Source organism: Quercus robur, chromosome 1, assembly GCF_932294415.1.
Source record: "Quercus robur chromosome 1, dhQueRobu3.1, whole genome shotgun sequence".
Taxonomy (NCBI): Eukaryota; Viridiplantae; Streptophyta; class Magnoliopsida; order Fagales; family Fagaceae; genus Quercus; species Quercus robur.
In genome coordinates, this window is record NC_065534.1 from 12,123,758 (window position 1) to 12,144,454 (window position 20,697).

The 20,697-nt window shown below is 42.2% G+C and overlaps 3 protein-coding genes across 7 annotated transcripts; 1 reads left to right on the forward strand and 2 right to left on the reverse strand.

Annotated features, from left to right (window-relative positions):
• Positions 1–1,213: 1,213 nt before the first annotated feature.
• On the reverse strand, positions 1,214–8,251 carry LOC126721148 (OVARIAN TUMOR DOMAIN-containing deubiquitinating enzyme 6). The gene is made up of 10 exons (XM_050424171.1): positions 7,979–8,251; positions 7,503–7,546; positions 6,460–7,404; positions 5,875–6,036; positions 3,968–4,045; positions 3,404–3,482; positions 3,153–3,298; positions 2,825–2,890; positions 2,551–2,725; positions 1,214–1,819 (listed from the first exon to the last, which is right to left on the reverse strand). The coding sequence occupies exons 3-10, from the start codon at positions 7,165–7,167 to the stop codon at positions 1,611–1,613; spliced, it is 1,623 nt and encodes a 540-aa protein (XP_050280128.1). The 5' UTR covers positions 7,168–7,404; positions 7,503–7,546; positions 7,979–8,251; the 3' UTR covers positions 1,214–1,610.
• A 1,340-nt stretch (positions 8,252–9,591) lies between these two features.
• On the forward strand, positions 9,592–16,881 carry LOC126721157 (uncharacterized). Of its 5 annotated transcripts, none has more exons than XM_050424182.1 (2): positions 9,592–15,941; positions 15,982–16,881. In XM_050424182.1, exon 1 carries the CDS (start codon positions 10,105–10,107, stop codon positions 15,331–15,333), a length of 5,229 nt encoding a protein of 1,742 aa, XP_050280139.1. In that variant the 5' UTR covers positions 9,592–10,104; the 3' UTR covers positions 15,334–15,941; positions 15,982–16,881. The 5 variants fall into 5 exon arrangements, with proteins under 5 accessions (XP_050280139.1, XP_050280146.1, XP_050280152.1 ...); XM_050424189.1 differs by having other exon boundaries at positions 9,592–15,901; XM_050424195.1 differs by having other exon boundaries at positions 9,592–15,861.
• Positions 16,877–18,996, reverse strand: LOC126718360 (uncharacterized). Its single transcript, XM_050420540.1, has 4 exons — positions 18,225–18,996; positions 17,965–18,144; positions 17,494–17,891; positions 16,877–17,410 (listed from the first exon to the last, which is right to left on the reverse strand). Exons 1-4 carry the CDS (start codon positions 18,781–18,783, stop codon positions 16,877–16,879), a joined length of 1,671 nt encoding a protein of 556 aa, XP_050276497.1. The 5' UTR covers positions 18,784–18,996.
• Positions 18,997–20,697: the final 1,701 nt, after the last annotated feature.

Below are 20,697 nucleotides of genomic sequence, written 5' to 3' on the forward strand. Positions count from 1 at the left end.
ATAACTTTACATTAGATAATGGATAAGGAAGGACCATATGTGACCCACTTATAAATTTTTTTTTAAAATGTAACTAAAGTTTAAAGTGGTGCTTAATCAGTTTAGAGGGAAGTGAAAAATTAAGGTAAAGGGTAATGGTTCAATATGAGACATTTTATTGTTAAGATATGAGTAATGAGTTTATTTAGAAAGCACGTATTAAGCCTATAAATGAGTCTATACTTGACTTGTTTTGTATCGAATCTTATACCTCACGAGCTTGTTCATGAACAAATAGTTTTGCTTGGACTCAGCTTGTTTACTAAACAAGCCTAAAACTAAGGCTCAACCTTAGTTTATTTATAAACAAACAAACATTAATGAGTTTTTTATCAATCCGAGCCTGAGTTATTTATGAACGGTTTGATTCATTTACTGTCCTAGTTTTTACAACATTTCTCTATCAATCAAAACACAAACACGCATTTATGGGTTTTCAACGCTACAAAATTTTCTGATGGAATGAAAGGAATCAAATAAGAAACGATACTCGCTTTTCTTTCCTTTGATTTAATTTTCAATCAAAGTTTTATAAAAAACAAAATGATTACTCTTTACTATTTAAGATCCAAATTGAATCAGGCGTACTACGGAGTAGATATTGATTAATTTTGTTCATTGCAATTTGTTGCAATTGCATAATATCTATTCTATCTTTAGTTTTTCTTTTGAGTTTTATTATGTCAAAATTAACACATTAATTCCCACATATGTATTATATCCACACAACCAACTTTTTAATTTAGACATTGTGGTAAGATGAATATTACAAAAGAATCTTCAAATTAGGATGTAGTATCGAACATTTGATTATATAAATATCTAACAAAACTAATTAGGACATGAAATTAGAGTGTAATTTAAAACTACAACTATAATTGACCCCATTATTTTAGTGGATTAACTAAACTAACACCACTTTTTTAGCTAAACCTTACGATTTTAAATTTCAGAATTATTATGTAATTGTCCGAAATATATTAAAAGATAAATAACACAACACTACAGAAAACTGAGTGGGAAGAGCATCATTTCAACTGAAATATAGAAAAGGAGATTGTTGTAATTTACCTTATGTTTTAATTAACTGATCATCACACAAGAAGCTTCTTTCCTCAAATTCTAGTGCGTCTGGTGTAACTTATTTTTCATTAGTTTATTTTGAGTAGAACAATTAGAAACGAATGATGTTATAAAAACCATACTCGAAGCCTTCAAGGTGATCAATCATTAAATCAACCTAATCTAACATATTGTACCTATCAATAGGCCAGCATTACTATCACAGAGATCTTACCATGGTGGCCCTGACTGTTGCCATCACCACACTACTAGTCTATGACATTTTAATTTCAGAGGGCTTATTCAAACTAATGACTTAATTGCATATAGGAGTTGGACTTCTATATAAGTATTACACTAGTAGATACATTTTATTTGACTAAATTCAGAGGACATTAATAGAGCTCACAGGCCTCTTGTTTATAGAAATGGTTTTTCTTAAACCAATGCTACGATTTTCGGCATGATGAAGTCAAATTCACATGCAGCCCATGTCTTGGTTTGGAAACTCATTCAGTTGCCTTTCCTTTGCGTCTGCCGCTGCTGCCAGTTTCCAACAAGTAACAGACCATAGAATCAACATCCTCCCCAAATAAGCTATAGGCCTCAATCATCTGCAGATAACTGAACCCCATTGACAGCACTGTCTGCATGCTGTTGCTAAGGACATAATTCTGCACACCACGCTCTCTTCCACATTCCACCTTGGTCTCACTGCCTGACAAGCCAATTATTCACAAGGCACACTTCAGTTAGAAAGGCAGTCTACTTCAAGTTAATCACCGAGATTTAACACTGAAATTATGTGAGAAAAATATTATGTTTTCCGATGTTTTGTACAACCAAAAAATTACTAGTCAATAAAAACATTTTCATAACCCACCTCCCTCACCACACACTCCATGCCACTACAATCACCTCCCTTGCCCTTCTTTGTGCTGTCACCACCACCTCCTCTTTCTTCACCACCGCCTCTTTTCCTCCTCCCATCACCTAACTGCTATAGGCCAATAGCAACACCTCCTCCCTTCCCACTCCAACCACCACCTCTCACAACACTGCCGAGGCCACACCTCCCAACTAACACCCCCTCCTAAACAGAAATCTTCCCAACATCACCACTACCACATCCAGCACTGCCTACCAACTTTTTGTGGGTTTCTTGGTTTTAACTTATGGCCCTTTTGGATTGAGAAGGGGGGGGAGGGGGGAATAGAGTTGAGTTGGCTGGAAATTAGCCTCAATTCAAATGGACCATTAGAGATTTTTAGTGAAATTAAACACTCAAATTATCCTCAAGGCCTAAAGCAAACAATAGAAATCAAATCATTTTCCCTAAAGTTAGGTTAGTACATTTGGACTCCATATTGTCCCAATGCTATTAACAAGCCATAGAATTTATATACTTATTGGAAGTGAAGTCCATCTGGTATAGATAGATATACTCACTAGCTCCAGAAGATGATGGTTCAGCACCAGAGGTAGAAGATTCTCTGCAGCCAAGTTGCTGCTTGTATGAGTCATCTGCAAGATACTCGGCCCGAGAGGCTTCCATCACCATGCGTTCAATTTCCTTCTCAGTGAGCTCAAGGTCAGAGTAAAATCGACCCTCAGCTAGAAGTGCCTGTCAATAGAAAAGTTGGGAAGCAATTAAGATTATGTTGTTAGCATACTGTTGTTGAACATTCTAGTAGATCATAATGCTAATGATCAAGAAACTTACATTATCAATCTGTTGGTCCTGTTGAGCCTTAATTGCAGCCTTGACTTGATCCTTATCAACATTTCTCTGCAGAGACAACCACAAACATACTGCCATATGTAAGTCAACCAATCAAGAAACAACATTGCTTGCACAAGTATCCCTTCTTTGAGTTCTCCAGCTGTTCCACTAATTAATAGTTATTACCAACTAAATGATGGCTCTCTCTCTCTATTTATTTGTTCATTCAAAAAATAAAATTCTGAATGTCATCAGCATATAGTAACAAGTAAGATAAGAAAAAATAAAGTTATATTAGACAAATACAATGCCTAGCACATAGACGCACCCCACGAAGACAGCTGAATCCAAGTCCTGCACCAATGGTCAAACGACGTGGGTCAACAAGAGAGTTGTAATGATTCCCATGATGATAACTTAGCCGAATGGGAGGTGTGTCCGTGTTATAGCTTCCATGAAAGATGTTGATAGGTTCTGCATTCATATGTAAGTTAAGTCAGCAAAAATGCTAGAACAATGCATATGGCGAAAGTTCACAGGAGAATGTCAGTATCATTAATCATATTAACAGAGCATCACCTGTGCTATAGGAATAAATATGGATTGGCCGATTATACATTTCAGATAAGGATTGGATCTCCATATTGTTTCCATAGACCTGCCACCAATGATAAAAAGAGTATAAATATTCACATTGTCATTGGAAAAGACAAGAAATTGACCTGGAACACAACTAGGCCATGATGGTTAGTGGACCATCATAACCAACGATTTAAAATAAGGACCGAGTCACTGCCATGTAACATTTTAGAAACAGAAATTAACCATTAAAAGATAAATAATCTTACAAACTTGACCTTGTCATCTTGAGTGCATAATTAATTATAAAAAATGGTCACATGGTTGTTGATGATATGCTATACACCACCCTTCCAAGATTCATAACATCATGATATATAATGACAACGAGATTAACCCAAACCAAAAGCAGAACATGATAAGAGATAACACACAGACTCAAGGTGCACGAGAAAAATGGGATGGTCACATGTGTTGAGGAAACCCTATAAATGTTGAAAACTTGTGCTCTAAAACTGACAGATCAAAAAAATAAACAACTACTTAAATTGCAAAAGTGCATACCTTGTCTCTTCTCTTCCGCTTACAATAAGATGTAAAACCTTCTGTTATAAATTGAGAAAAGTGATCTCTTTCCCGCTCCTGAATAAAGTAAAAGCTGGTAAGTATTACCCTATGCTTTGCGTTAAAAAGTATCTACAGAAGTCAGAAACTCCAATTCCCCCCCTGTCCCCCTCCCTCTTTTGTTTTTTTATTTCCTTCTATAAAAAGGCAGCTATTGTAATTGAAGCACCAGAAATAAACTTGCATGACTCGTGCCAATTTTAACCAACCCACAATTGAACAAATCTTTATTCCTTCCTAAGAACCACAATATGATCCTAAACATAGTCTGACTAATATGAATGTTGCAACATACAAGTACTTACATAATTTTCTCAGTGGATGTAGACAACAAGAATCCAAAAGTAAATTTAAAAGAACCCTACTTTCACATAACACCAACGAAATTTTTTTCCACAACCTAGGCTGAATTCCATAATTTGGTCATAATTGTGGTTTTAAAATGCAAAGTAGAAGCAACACCATTGGTTGCCTATCCATAGGTGGGGAGGTAACTACAAACCAGGTGGAAATTAATGAGCAATAGTACTTTCTCATAAAACCAATGAACTTTGTGTTTTTATCCAAAAGTACCATGAACTTTGAGACAAATTGCATTTAGTTTTTCGGGAAAAGTGAGGTTTATGTTAAAAATTGAACTTCTACTTTAGGAAAGTATTTAGTTATTCAAAGAAAGCACATCAGTTGTCAAAAGGTGAAAGGAGTAATATCCCAAGAAAGATATCCAGTAGTTCAGCACATGCAAGGGCTATTATTGTGGTTTTAAATACTGGACCACTCAAACAGTAAAAAAAGTGAGGTTTAAAGATTAGAGGCCCAACCAAGGTTGGACCATCACATCAAATTAATGATATTAACATTATAAATAAAGTATATTTGTTATAGGTTCGTTGATGACTCAATTTAGACCAAAGATTTGTAGCTCAAATGACATATCACTTCAAAAGAAAAGGGTGGAGGGTAAGGTTGTGGGTTCAAAACCCACTAAGTGCGTGTGTAAACTTACCAATAGTAGAATAATGACCCAATTTAAGTAAATATAAAAAATAAAAAAATAAAAAGATAATCTTGTTGACTTTTCTCCTATAAGCCAATAGAATTTAATTAATTGCTTAAATATAATGGACATGATTATATGTTATTATTACATTTTTAATTTAAATACCATAATTGTCCACACAAAAATCGTTACAACTAACACACATGACAACATACAATTCATTACCCAAAAAATTATTTGTTTTACATTCCCAACATTCAAAATCTCTTACCTACATTCCCAACATGCTATCTTACTTGATATCTTTACTCTTTTTTGGTGCACCAAAGATAACATAATCTACTCTTTTTCTCCTTTTTTTTTTTTTTTTTTTTTTTTTTTTTTTTTTTAAATATTTAATTCCCTAATTTTTTTCCTCCACTTTCAGGACACATAAATTATTGCAACTCATCAACAGCAAATTGCAATGCAGGACGAGATGCCCCCTTACATAATATATGACAGTCAACCAATCAAAATTTGATAAATTATCTACAAGTACAATTAACACATGCAGCACCAATTACTAATGAAGAGTGGTCAGCTTAGGGAACAATGAAATTTTATCCAATGTTTACTTACAAAGTTTGATCAAGTCTTCTCCCAATAAAGACATTTTTTTTTCCAACTTTATTCTTTTAAGATATTTCAAATTCTTATCATTATATGTAAAGCACATAATTACATTAACAGCTTCAATTAGTATCTAATGAATTACTATGTAGCTAACACATAGTTATTACAATTAGACCTTCAGCAGTGCATAAACATGTTAACAAGAAGAAAATGCACATAAGAATTATCTTACCATATAGTCGATGCACATTTGTCTGATCAAATCATACGCTTCTGAGTCCCCATAAACCTGATCTGCTACAGCACGGAAGAGACAATTTCCATCCTCCAGCATTCTCTTAACTTCAAACCCTTTTGCTCTTCTAATATCAATCTCAAATTGCCGTTCTCTTTCCTGAAAAAAGATGCATATGGAAATTTACAATACTGTGTCTGATTAAGCCAAAAATCAAAGGGTTACAACTTCAACACAGAATATGCAACCTGCTAAGCTTCACATTAAGACACAGCAATAAAGATAAATGAAACAAAACAAAAACAAAATTAGCAATAACAAGTTCCCTAGGCAAGATAGAAGGATACACAACTAAATAAAATGTAGAGGTAGCAAAGATTTTGGCAATAAAACAGTGAAAAGTTCAACGTTCTACACAGAATAGGGGTGGCTTCTGTAATTCAAAATAGTTACAAACTTCAACATTGTAAATAAGGTGGGGGCTGGCAAATTTTATTATTTGAACTTAAATTGTCCAAACCACAAGAGGAAAGACATGCAACACTTGTCTACTTGATAGTAAATATAAAACCTTCAACTTACGTTATCATCATAGGATGAAACATTGCAAGGATTCTGCTCATCAGCGCTATTGTACCCCTCGCTTTCACCATGAGACCTGGGAGAACTAGGCCGTGACCCAGTGGGTGAAGTCCTTGTTGAAACAACAGGCCAGGCAACTGCTCTTCTGGATGATCCAATACGCATTGCATTTGAATTTCCCGGTACACATCTCCTAGAAGTCGAGTTTCCCGATGAAGGTTTCGGAGGTGGGACAGGCGGAGGGGGTGGATGCGAACTACCACAAACTGTCACAGAAGAATCACCACCTGAACCCTCCGTTTCAACTGCAAGCCTCTCTGAAATTCTCAGCCCTCCCATCCCTTTCATCAACTCTTCTCCTAAACCCATACTCTCATCACTGCCAGCTTTCTCACTATCTGCACTTTCATCACTCAGCCCCTCATTCTGATCATTACAAAAGCTTTCCCTTTCCATCGAAAGATCATCACTTTTCGCTGACTTATTTTCACTAGTCCCACAAAACTCCAAGATCTCCTCCACCACAACTTGTTCTTGCACCTCATCCCTAATTTCCTCATCTTTCAAAGGAGCAGGAGCAGGCTGAGGCTGTGACTCTGGCCGAGCTGAAGAAGAGCCAGGAAAGGAAGCATTAGAATTCCTATTCGGGTTTGAAGAAGAACCAGCATTCGAAGCAGAACCACCTCGCTGAACCAAAATCCGAGTCATTTTATATATTCAAATTCGCGTATAAATTCTTTATCTGTCCTGACCCTTCCTGAACACTCTCACACACAAGCAAGCACACGCCCCAAAAGCCCCCAGAAGCTTTTAGAGACTTGAGAACCAAGTCATGGGTTTGTCACGCGTTCTAGCTTTGGGCGCTGTGACGCCAATCCCACGGCTGAATAACTTATTCTTCCAGCCAAGTGTCCTGCTGTGCTCCTCGCCAATGCCAAACGATCTCTGCATTCCCCTGACAATTCTCATGAGACCCAGACCAGACCCTCCAACTACTTTAAACTTACAACAATTTTTAACCCTCTTAAGTAGTCGAATTTTACCGGATTATCCACCACAAGGATTAGCCCTCACACACAAGCTCTAGCTGCAAATTCACACCACACATTTCCAATAACCAAAAAAAAAAAAAAAAAGAGAGAAATAAATCAAGAAACACAAAAAAAAAAACACACACACACACAAATTTAATAGCTTTCTCTGCCAAATCCCTAATAAAATTAACAAAATTAAAAATTTGCTACCAAGAATATGGGAATGTTCACTATAGTACAGCTAATTCCACTATTTAACTTAATTTTAAAGCGAATTTTCCATTATAATAGGAACATAAACAAGAAAGACACAAAATTGAAAGCTTTTTTTTTTTTTTTTTTGGTCTAATCAAATGAAAGATCAAGAGCCAAGAAAGGCGATCAAAGATCAAATAGACGAAAACGAGAGCAAAAAGGGTAAACAGAATTAGAAGATGATCGTGGAAACCCTAGAGTTGACTCAGGATCGAGTTAGGACGGCTCACCTGGTAGAGAGAGAGACAGAGAGAGATGAAAAAACCTCGAAGACAACAAAGACCAGCGATGATGATGGTGTAAAGATCTGCAAAAGAAAAAGCCGCGAAACGTTTCGTGTGAATTGGGAAGAAGAAACGGATTTTATGATTTGGGGGAAAAATCTTTGTTAGGGTTTTTGAAAAGGGAAAGGAAAGCACCGAATAGTGATTTTTAAGAGAGAAGAGAGAAAAAAAATAAAGAGAGAGAAAACTTAGGGGCGAAGGAGAGTATTTTAGAGAGAGAGAGACGCGTTTTAATGGTGGGTGGAGGAGAGAGAGAGAGAGAGAGAGAGGAGGGGCAGGTGGTGACGTGGAATTCAGCAGCGACGGCCCGTAGAGGAGAGGGTACACGTGGCGTAACCAGGACGGTTAGTGGCACGTGTGATTTTCACGTGTGGGAGGGGGGGTGGAGGGGTTTTCCAGGTAAAAAGGAAAAGGTGTACAAGTGGGTAGTAAAGAAATTGGGGGAAGTGGTGAAACAATAGTGATGTATATGTGATTGGATGGGCGTGCGTGTGAACTAGTCACTACTTGCTTCTTTTTTGTCACTCTCTCCCGCTCTATACTTAACTAGTTTACTTTTTTTCTTATGTTATGTTCGGAATGATGCACGAGTAATGCTAGGTACGTATAAAAATGTATAATTTTGTGTCACAATCCGTCATATGGTAAGTTATAAGTGGTGGTAGTGTGCTCCCACATGATCCACCATCACACATCTATCAGTTATAACTTGCCACGTGACAAATTATAGCACAAAATGATACATTTTTATGTGTTTATAGCATTTCTCATGATATAATAGGCTTTAGACCTCATCTCATCTCCCCTTTCTTGGGAAAAATATAACCTGTTTCGAGTATATGTATCTTATCTTTCATAATAGGTGGTCCTACTTTTTTATAGTGGGACTCACCTGCTTTGAGAGAGAAGATATATATATATATATATATATACACACAATATATTTGAAATATGGTATACCTTCTTCCTCTCTTGAGTCTTTGATGATGCTGATTGGTTGGTTATCTTAGGCTTCTGCATCCTTTGGCTCCTGATTAATATAATCTCTTCCTCACTGCTTCTTTTTTCTTGAGAAGAAAAAAAAAACTTGGTTTACTTTAATTAAATTCAAGCACATACTTGTATTAGATTTATTTATTTTTAAGAAAAAAAAAAAAACACAAATTAGTTTTATGTATTTTGATCTATTATACCTAAGTTTTAACTCATATATCCTCATTTCTCTTGTATCGATCCCTCTTATGAGAAATCCAAGTATTTAAAAATGGTTTGAATTATAACTTTCAATTAAAATGATTTGAATAAAGTATAACACAACAAGGTTTTTTTTTTCTATTAAACATTGTATATAAAGAATTAAGGTTTATTAATAAGGTGATTTAATATCATTAAATATAGGATGCTATTTAAAATTGATAACAATATAAGTGCTTTTCTTGGAGAAAAATTATGAAATCTCAAATTCATCATGCTTTGATAAAATTTATGTAAATTATTTTATATTAAGAATGGCTTATGATATCCGGTAAAAAGAGGTCCCCAAATCCAAATGTTACTGAAGATGATAAAATATTGGGTATGGTGGGCTTACCTTAATGGGCCTGACGGATTGGGTCTCTTGGGCCTGCGTAGGTATGGTCCCAGCTTTGGAGGCCCATCACTACTGACGCAGCAAGGGCCCATGATCCGGTAATGAGAATCCTTGCTCACTACGTTTGGAAGAATTGGGAATAGAGTCCCACATTGAAAAGATGTGAGAACCAAAAAGGGAAAGTCAACCCCTTATCACTATAAAAGGCGTAATACCCACAGAAATCGAGGTATGCTTTTATGAACCCTCTCTAACGCACTAAGTAAAACAGAGGAAGTCTAACTTGACCGTCGGAGAGTCTTTGGCCGGCACCACACCGGTGCTCTCTGAAGGACTCTTTAGTTTGTTTCGTCGTGCAGGTTCAATTCGAGTCGCGAGTACGGTGTGACCCATTGGTGACGGTAATCGACGTCATCAGTTGGCGCCGTCTGTGGGAACTCGACGACCGGGTACGGTAACATTTCCTAGATAAAGGAGTTACATGGTACTCACGCGCTCGATGGCAACCACAAATGACGTCCAAGAAGAAGCTCCTACGACTGCCCTTGAGAGACAGGTCAAGACGCTCGCCGCAGCTGTGGAGCGCCTCACCAAACAAAACCACGACCTGACGGAACAGCTGAATCAAAAGAGTGCAGCCGTGAATAGCCAGGGAGATCAAGAAGGGAACAGTGCGGAGAGGAGAAATAATGACGGACCGCAGGAGAGCAACGCACCGAGCAAACAAGTGCGACGGGACGCTAGCATCCCCTCAGTGACGGACACAGCTCCACAACCCATCATCGCAGAGATGCAGGCGATGAAGGAACAGATGGAAGTCCTGATGAACGCTCTCAAGGGGCGAGTGTCCAGCGATCTTGACGACCTTGTCAACCGGACTGACTCGCCATTTACGGCGTCCGTCAACTCCTTCCCCCTGCCGAGTAAGTTCCGCATGCCGAGCATGGACAGTTATGACGGAGTCAAGGACCCCCTCGATCACCTAGAGACCTTCAAGACCCTGATGCACCTCCAAGGAGTGGCGGACGCGATTATGTGTAGGGCATTCCCTACAACCCTGAAGGGCGCGGCAAGGATTTGGTTCAGCCGCCTGACACCAAACTCCATCGGCACCTTCAGAGAGCTGAGCGCTCAGTTCACTACACACTTCATTGGAGGACATCGGTACAAGAAATCCACGGCTTGTCTGATGAACATCAAGCAGAGAGAGGAGGAGACGTTACGGGCCTACATATCACGCTTCAATAAAGAAGCGCTCACGATCGACGAAGCCGACGACAAAATATTGGTGGCCGCGTTCACAAACGGGCTGAAGGGGGGTAAGTTTTTGTTCTCCCTATACAAAAACGACCCAAAGACAATGTCGGAGGTGCTTTACAGGGCCACCAAGTATATGAACGCTGAAGACGCTCTACTAGCAAGAGAAGACAGACCGAAGAAAAGAGACAGACAAGAGGATCCCCGACAGGACCAGGGGCGAAAAAAAGGACGGATGGGAGATCGAAGGGACGAGAGACGTCCAAAACCCATGGGTGGAAGGTTCACAAGTTTCACCCCGTTGACAGCTCCGATAGACCAAGTCCTAATGCAGATTAAGGACGAAGGATCCCTGACGTTTCCGGGAAAGCTGAAGAGTGATCCCAACAAAAGGTCAAGAGACAAATATTGCCGCTTCCACCGTGACCATGGTCACGACACTGCCGATTGTTACGACTTGAAGCAACAAATCGAAAACCTTATCCGACAAGGAAAGCTGAAGAAGTTCGTCAGCAAGGAAAGAATGGATCAACCCCAACAAGAACAACACCCCCGTCGAGAAAACGAGCGGCCAAGGCCCCCAATAGGGGACATAAGGATGATAATTGGAGGAACAGCTGCGGCCGGATCATCAAAAAAGGCTCGCAAAACGTACCTTCGGATGGTACAGAATGTCCAGCTGGCAGGCACGGTACCAAAGATGGCTAGAAGGGAAGGCCCCATTATCGGGTTCTCGGAGGAGGATGCAAGACGCCTACACCATCCACACGACGATGCACTCGTCGTCACCTTGCGAGCAGGCGACTACAACATCCACCGGGTGTTGGTCGACAACGGTAGTTCGGCCGACATCATGTATTATCCGGCATTCCAACAAATGAGGATTGATAGAGAACTGCTAATACCGACAAACGCCCCGCTCGTCGGCTTCGGGGGGAGTAGGATATTCCCTTTGGGCGCCGTCACGTTACCGGTGACAGTAGGAGACTACCCCCAACAAATCACTAAGGACGTAACATTCCTGGTGGTCGATTGCTCGTCAGCCTACAATGCTATTATTGGACGGCCCACTCTCAACTCGTGGAAGGCGGCAACATCAACATACCACCTGATGATCAAGTTCCCAACGGAGTATGGGGTAGGAGAGCTACGCGGAAGCCAAATTGCCGCACGAGAATGCTACGTAGCTATGATGGAGGTGGAAGACCAGATCCAGGCCTTGAACATAGAAGAACACCGAACGACGGCAGAACCTACTGAGAAGCTAGAGGAGATAGTTCTCGACAGTTCCAATTCAGATCGAACTACCAGGATCGGAACGCTTGTCAAACCCGCAATCCGTCAAGAGCTCGTAGCTTTCTTGAGGAGCAATAAGGATGTGTTCGCTTGGAGCCATGACGATATGCCAGGAATCGATCCCTCGGTCATGGTACATAAGTTGAATGTGTTGCCCTCGTTCCCACCCGTCCGACAAAAGAAGAGAGTATTCGCCCCGGAGCGAGACCAAGCAATAGCGGAAGAGGTCCGCAAACTCCAAGATGCAAGCTTTATCAGGGAAGTCTACTACCCCGATTGGCTGGCGAATGTGGTAATGGTGAAGAAAACGAGTGGCAAATGGCGGATGTGCGTGGACTTCACCGATCTGAACAAAGCATGCCCCAAAGATAGCTATCCCCTCCCAAGGGTCGACATACTAGTGGACTCGACGGCTCAACACCAATTGCTAAGCTTCATGGATGCTTTCTCGGGTTATAACCAGATCCGCATGCACGAGGACGACCAGGAGAAGACTTCGTTTGTAACCAGTCAAGGTCTCTTCTGTTACAAAGTAATGCCATTCGGTCTGAAGAATGCAGGGGCAACATACCAGAGACTAATGAACAAGATGTTCGCACAGCAAATCGGGAGAAACGTCCAAGTTTATGTCGACGACATGCTGGTGAAGAGCCGGAAGGAGGAAGACCATTTGGAAGATCTCAAGGAAACATTCGGCACACTCCGATCCTACAACATGAAGCTCAATCCAGGAAAGTGCGCGTTTGGTGTAACGGCAGGAAAATTCCTAGGATTCATGGTATCTCAAAGGGGGATTGAAGCTAACCCGGACAAAATCCGAGCCATAATGGAGATGGCCCCCCCGAGAAACGTGAAGGAAGTACAGAGCCTTAACGGCAAGGTAGCGGCATTAAATAGATTCGTGTCGAGAGCGACGGACAAATGTTTACCTTTCTTCCGAACATTGAAAAAGTCATTCGAGTGGACGGACGAGTGTCAACGAGCATTCGAGGAGTTAAAAACCTATCTATCTTCACCACCTCTACTGAGCCCCTCGCAACCAGGTGAAGAGCTCTTCCTCTATTTGGCCGTCTCCACTGTGGCCGTCAGCGCGGCCTTAATCAGAGAGGAGGACAGGGCACAGAAGCCCGTATACTACGCCAGCCGGGCGCTCCGCGGTGCCGAGGAAAGATACCAACCTATGGAGAAACTCGCTTTTGCGTTGGTCACGGCGGCTCGCAAGCTCAAGCCCTACTTTCAAGCCCATACCGTGAACGTAGTGACCGACAAGCCCTTGCGAAGGGCACTAAGTAATCCTGAGGCCGCAGGTCGACTGACGCTGTGGGCAATAGAATTGAGTGAGTTTGACATCAAGTATCGTCCACGTATGGCCATTAAAGGACAAGCTGTAGCCGACTTCATAGCTGAGTTTACGCATGACGCGGACAAGGGGGCAGAAGAACCCCCTCAGTGGAATATCTACACCGACGGATCATCCAATAAGCGAGTTGGAGGAGCCGGCATAGTATTGCTGTCACCTGAAGGAGACAAGATTGAATGTATGGTCCGGCTCGACTTCCCCATTACCAACAATGAAGCAGAATACGAAGCAGTAGCAGCAGGACTCGACCTAGCCAAAGCCGCCGGAGCTGAAAGTGTGGTCGTGCATTGCGACTCTCAAGTCGTGACCAATCAAGTAAACGGAGATTATGAATGCAAAGGGGAAAGGTTGAAGAGATATCTCGATCAAGTGAGGGCTAGAGTCGACGGGCTAAAAGCAACGTTCGTCCAGATCCCCAGGGGAGACAACGAGCTCGCTGATCGGCTAGCCAAAGCCGCTTCAGCAGAACACATGATAACACTGGGTAATGTACTTCCCTTTGTTCAAATCTTTCCGCTAATAGACCCCGACAACATGCAGGAGATACGCTCCGAAAGAAACTGGACTACGCCGATAGCTTCATACTTAAAGGACGGGATATTGCCTGAGGAGAAGGAGGCAGCGAGAAAGCTAAAAGTCCGAGCGGCAAGGTTCGTCTTGATAAAAGACATTCTTTACAAGAGAGGTTTCTCCCGTCCTTACCTAAGATGTCTCGGGGTTGAAGAGGCAGACTACGTGATGAGGGAAGTACACGAAGGAATATGCGGGAACCATTCTGGATCGCGGTCGTTGGTGCACAAGCTGTTACGAGCTGGTTATTACTGGCCGACCATGCAAAAGGATGCTGAGTCCTATGTTAAAAGATGCGACAAATGCCAGAGGTTCAGCAATTTTATCGGACAGCCAGCTGAAGAGCTGACCCCCATAACGGCTCCATGGCCGTTCGCTCAGTGGGGACTGGACATCATGGGACCTTTCCCAACGGCGATAAGGCAGCTAAAGTTCTTGGTAGTGGGCATTGACTACTTCACGAAATGGGTAGAAGCGGAAGCCTTGGCCACCATTACAGAAAAGAACATTAGAAGTTTTGTCTGGCGGAACATAATATGTAGGTTTGGTATTCCTAGAGTCCTTGTCTCAGATAACGGGAGGCAGTTCGATAACGGCCCCTTCCGTGATTTCTGCTCACAACTAGGAATAAAAAACCACTACTCATCCCCCGCCCATCCTCAGGCTAACGGTCAGGTTGAGGTCACAAACCGATCCTTGCTAAAGATTATCAAAACTCGGCTCGAGGGGGCAAAGGGCATATGGCCAGAAGAACTGCCAAGCATACTGTGGGCATATAGGACAACGGCGAGGACTCCGACAGGAGAGACACCGTTTCGACTGACCTACGGGAGCGAGGCAGTCATCCCAGCGGAAGTTGGGCTCACGAGCTACAGGGTTCACAACCACGACGAGGGAAGGAATGACGAATCCATGAGGCTACAGCTGGACCTTATAGACGAGGTCAGGTCGGAAGCAGAACAGAGGATCGCTAGATACCAGGATCGCATGTCCAAACATTTCAACTCCCGGGTCCGACAAAGAAGCTTCCAAGTTGGAGACCTCGTACTCAGGAGGGTCATGGGTACAACTAGAGACCCTACACAAGGAAAACTCGGCCCCAACTGGGAAGGACCCTACAGAGTTACGTCGTGGAAAAGGAAAGGGACATACCACCTGGAGACAATAGACGGAGAAAAGCTACCACATCCGTGGAATGCCGAGCACTTGAGGAAATACTACCAGTGATAGCGACACGACAACCAGTTTCTCTTTTAAGACTTTTTGGGAATTATTAACTTTTATTGGCACTGTTTAACTATTTTTGCTACAATATTGTCGTGCCTTTTTTAAGCCCAAGGGGGCAGGCACTTTTCCTTTACGCATTCTACAATCAGATGCAATTTTTGATCTTCTACTTGAATGTATGTCATTGCAATTGCCCACAAAAGTTAACGGAAACGATAGAAGTCCGCAAGATGGACGGATTATCCTACAGGGACGATCCCACTACGTCCACAAGGTGGACGGATCATCCTACATGGATGATAACCATAAGTCCACAAGATGGACGGATACAATATGAAGTCCACAAGATGGACGGATCGTCCTACAGGGACGATCACCCTGAGTCCACAAAGTGGACGGATCACTAAGGTGATGAAACAAAAGTCCACAAAGTGGACGGATCACTAAGGTGATGAAACAAAAGTCCACAAAGTGGACGGATCACTAAGGTGATGAAACAAAAGTCCACAAAGTGGACGGATCACTAAGGTGATGAAACAAAAGTCCACAAAGTGGACGGATCACTAAGGTGATGAAACAAAAGTCCACAAAGTGGACGGATCACTAAGGTGATGAAGCATAAGTCCACAAAGTGGACAGATCGCTAAGGTGATGAAACAAAAGTCCACAAAGTGGACGGATCACTAAGGTGATGAAACAAAAGTCCACAAAGTGGACGGATCACTAAGGTGATGAAACAAAAGTCCACAAAGTGGACGGATAACTAAGATGATGAAATATGAGTCCACAAAGTGGACGGATCACTAAGGTGATGAAGCATAAGTCCACAAAGTGGACAGATCGCTAAGGTGATGAAACAAAAGTCCACAAAGTGGACGGATCACTAAAGTGATGAAATATGAGTCCACAAAGTGGACGGATCACTAAGGTGATGAAACATAAGTCCACCAAGGTGGACGGACTACTTAGGTGATGTGACATAGGTCCACAAAGTGGACGGATCACAAAGGTGATGCAATTAGTCCACAAAGTGGACAGATCACTAAGATGTTGAAATACATGAAATAAAGTCCTTGAGATTGACGGACCGTCCTACATGAAATAAAGTCCCAAGGTGGACGGATACAATAGATGGACGTTTTCGCAAAGTGGACGTATACTGGCTACGTTAAAATTATCTACAAGTCCATTAAATACGCGATATATTTAAAAGTGATGAACAACGCCACAAAGTGGACGGTCCGCATAATAAACCCCTCAAAACAGACGGAGAAGGAAAATCCTCACCGATGTAAAAGCTCAATCAACACAAGATAACAAGTCTGCAATGTGGACGGATAATCACAGATTAACAAATATTCTCACAAAAATAATCCCTCAAGAAGGTAGACGGAGTTTTAAACAGAGCACCAAACAATTATAAAAAGCATGTGAACTTTTAAGCCAAAAGCCCCAAAGGCAAATGTTCAATACAAAAAAAAAAGGGACGGTTTGTCTTAAAAAATGAATAAAAAAGAAAGACGGATTGTTCAGTACATATGCATCAATCTTTCTTTTCTTCAGCATCTGGGACATCCTTCGACGGGGCGGACTCTCCGTCTCCCTGAGCAGCACCGTCTCCAAAAAGGTCCTCCGTATTTTCGGAGGCGACGGGGAGGGCAGAAGTCTGGGCTTGGTCCTCAAGTTTGACCATTGTCAAGTCCAGCTCTGGATAAGCCTTCTTGACTTGACGGAGGGAATCATCGAATCCTTGGAGGAAGGAGTCCGACAGCTCGCCCAAACAGGACTCCGAGCATCGGTACTCCTCGACGGCTGCCACTTTAGCCTGACGGATCTCTTCTTTGAGTTGTTTTATCTCAGCTTCTTTGTTCTCTATGACCGTCAGCGAAGTGGCCGTTTTCTCCTCAAGCTCCTTCCTCGCCTGCTCAGAAAGCTCCAGCTTCTTCACCATCTTAGACCTCCATCTCTGAAGTTGTCCGAGCTCTTCCTCCGTCTGCTGCGCCTTCGCGCGCACCCGGTCCAAGCTACTCTCACGGTTGAGACACCGGTCAAGTAGTCCCTTCATCATGACCAAGGACTGCAAGTAGAAAGGAGACCGTCACATAATGTAAGTAACAGGAAGAATGAAAAACAAAAACTTATTTGACAAACATAACCAACCTGAGCGACGGCGAAGAGGCCCGTCTCCCCCATGGCCTCCGTCGAATGGTTTCCCAGGTCTTCATAGTCTTCTGCCGTGATGATGGACGACAGTTTCTCCAATGCATACTTGGAGTCATCACGAAGAAGGGAAGGGGGTCTCTCTTGCTTACCGTCTGGGACCGCCATCAATCCTTTGCCCTTCCCCTGCTTCGCTGGGGTGACGGCCTTATTACCCTCAGCCATTAAGCCAACCACAGGTTCAAGAGAGACCTTTGGTTGCTTAAAGGGACGGTCGGATTTTGTCGTCAGTTTCCTTTTAGGGATTGAAGCTGATGCCTTAGGAACCTCCTCGCCGGATTCCCTCTTCTTGACGGCTTGGGACTTGATCAAAGCCCTCCTCTTTGCGTCATCCATCTCTGCAAATAATGACAGATGAAATTAAAACAAAATAAAGCAAAGTAAATGACAAAGTAAAGTTGACGGGCTTACGTTTGTGAACTCGCTCGTCGTATCTTATCGCTTCTTGGGTGGGCTCAGGACCGTCGCAGTACCAATGTATGGTCCTCGGGTTCACCAACTTCGCCCAAGTCCTTTCCTCCGGCGTAGTCTTCTTGCAAACCTTTTCAAGGAAGCTAAACTCCTCGAGGCTGACTTGTGGGCGCCGTCTACCTGCAAAGAAAGATGATCAAGATATACACATATAACTGGACGGATATGAAAAGCAACACAAAATTTAGACGGATGCATACGTGTCTGATTTATAACTGCCCAAGTTGTGTCGACGGGCATGAACTCCGTCTCCCCTGGATGGTTCATCCATCTATCACCCTCCAGGAAGAAGTACCGACTCTTCCAGTCTCTATTTGAGTCTGGGGTCTCAAAGATCACCTTCAACAAGGGGCTCCGACTGGCAAAACTGTACATCCCCCTCGATCCAGAAATCTCGTCTGGACGGTAACAGTGAAGAAATTCACGGACCGTCAATTTCCTTTCCCCGTTTGACATTGCACCGTAGAGAATCTCCATGGCTATGAAGACCCTCCAGGCGTTAGGGGATATCTGGGTGACGGACAACCCCAGATACTGCAAGAGTTCCCTATGAAGGGTAGAAAGCGGGAATCGAAGTCCAGCCTTCAATGCCTGTTCGTACACTCCTACACCGTCTACCCCTTCGTAATAACACTTCTCCGACACATATGGTAGACGGATGGAGACATAGTCTGGGATTTGGAAGTTGGTCCTGAAGGTGCTGAAATGTCTCTCCCTGATGACGGATGTAAACCTATGAACAGTCCACTCTGGCAACATGATGAACTGCCTTAGTCCATCAGCGCCTACAACGGACTCCAGTTGTTGATCCCCGTCATCATCGGAACCCTCTACTTCGACTATCTCCACATCCTCATTTGTTGAGGATGAAGAGGAGGCAGACGGACTCCTACTTTCGCCGGGGCTCTCTTGGTCTTTATGACCGGACGGGTATACATCCTCGTATTCCGTCCCATCACGAACCACCGACTGGTTACTCGACGCACTAGACATTTCCTACAATTGACAATAAAACCTAAGACCGACGGGTTTGAAAGTGTTGACGGGTATGGAAAGCCTAACAACAATGCATGGAAGAGAATGTAACTTGACTATAGTAAATTAGAAGCACTTACCAAACTTAGCAGAGGACAGGTGACGGTTGGTGTAATCAGCGAGTATTCGTCCTCGACGGATTGCACAGATAAGGTTGACGGCTTTGCTCTGACAGGGTTGACGGCTTCGCTCTGACAAGTGTTTTCTGAGTGAAAATTGAAAAATGAAAGAGTGAGGCGCCTTATATATATAGGAAGTGCACGGAAGACGAAGCGACGCTTCGATCCTATACAACGACCATTCAGAGAGTGACACGTGGCATGCTTAATAAATGCTGACAACCTGTCAGTACGTACCAACAGATTTGTACCTGCCATGTATCCGTCAACTGGATGATTCTTCCTTTGACGGGATGATCCAGCTAGAACCGTCGATCTACTTTGCATGAATCCGTCATATCCATATGTAAGGACCGTCACCCCACTGATCCTTTGACCTTAAAGGTGACGGATCATCGGGGTGAAGGGGGCAACTGAAGATGATAAAATATTGGGTATGGTGGGCTTACCTTAATGGGCCTGACGGATTGGGTCTCTTGGGCCTGCGTAGGTATGGTCCCAGCTTTGGAGGCCCATCACTACTGACGCAGCAAGGGCCCATGATCCGGTAATGAGAATCCTTGCTCACTACGTTTGGAAGAATTGGGAATAGAGTCCCACATTGAAAAGATGTGAGAACCAAAAAGGGAAAGTCAACCCCTTATCACTATAAAAGGCGTAATACCCACAGAAATCGAGGTATGCTTTTATGAACCCTCTCTAACGCACTAAGTAAAACAGAGGAAGTCTAACTTGACCGTCGGAGAGTCTTTGGCCGGCACCACACCGGTGCTCTCTGAAGGACTCTTTAGTTTGTTTCGTCGTGCAGGTTCAATTCGAGTCGCGAGTACGGTGTGACCCATTGGTGACGGTAATCGACGTCATCAGTTACCATATAGATAGGATGGAATATCTTTGTTTCATCACTATTTATAGCACATACTATTTACAACACTTTAATAACTTGAAGTGTCTCATTATGAGAACACTTTAACAACACTTTGAGAAGTAGTAGATTCTCAAAGTGCTTGGAGGTTTGGGGGAAAAGAGTTCAAGTTTCGAGCTACGAAGTTAGCAACATGCTGTAATTATCTCTCAAAAAAAAAATTTCAATAGTAACAACACTTCTCTTTACCCCATTTGGTGTGCTTAAAAAAAATGCCAGTTTATCACATCAAAAACTTACTTTTACTATTTGAACACACTATTTAACAATACATTCTATATCACATCTTCTATTCTAGCACACAACACATTAAAATAACCTAATATAAAAAAATAAAAAGAGAAGAAAGGAGAAATGAATAGAAAAAAAGTGAAGAGAGAAGAAATGAATAATAAAAAAAGAATAACAAGATAAGGTAGAATAAAAGAATAAAAAAGAATAGTATTGCTATAGACTATAGTGAGATATGCTTAGCAAATGCTAAAATTTTTGGCAAATAGCAATCTGGATGGAGGTTACTTTTTTGATATTTAGTGTGTTAAAATAGCATTCGGGGTGTTTTAGTACACCTAATACTAGTGCATTTAAAAGTAG

What these genes read in the sequence shown, in the direction of transcription:
- LOC126721148 (XM_050424171.1), bottom strand. Translation starts at nt 7,167, where the DNA reads ATGACTCGGATTTTGGTTCAGCGAGGTGGTTCTGCTTCGAATGCTGGT. An exon ending in TTTCATCCTATGATGATAAC is followed by an intron (nt 6,037 to 6,459) that starts GTAAGTTGAAGG and finishes ATCTTTTTTCAG; the next exon opens with GAAAGAGAACGGCAATTTGA. An exon ending in TATTTATTCCTATAGCACAG is followed by an intron (nt 3,299 to 3,403) that starts GTGATGCTCTGT and finishes ATATGAATGCAG; the next exon opens with AACCTATCAACATCTTTCAT.
- LOC126721157 (XM_050424182.1), top strand. Translation starts at nt 10,105, where the DNA reads ATGGTACTCACGCGCTCGATGGCAACCACAAATGACGTCCAAGAAGAA.
- LOC126718360 (XM_050420540.1), bottom strand. Translation starts at nt 18,783, where the DNA reads ATGTTGCCAGAGTGGACTGTTCATAGGTTTACATCCGTCATCAGGGAG. An exon ending in CGACGAGCGAGTTCACAAAC is followed by an intron (nt 17,892 to 17,964) that starts GTAAGCCCGTCA and finishes CATTATTTGCAG; the next exon opens with AGATGGATGACGCAAAGAGG. An exon ending in GCCTCTTCGCCGTCGCTCAG is followed by an intron (nt 17,411 to 17,493) that starts GTTGGTTATGTT and finishes TTCTACTTGCAG; the next exon opens with TCCTTGGTCATGATGAAGGG.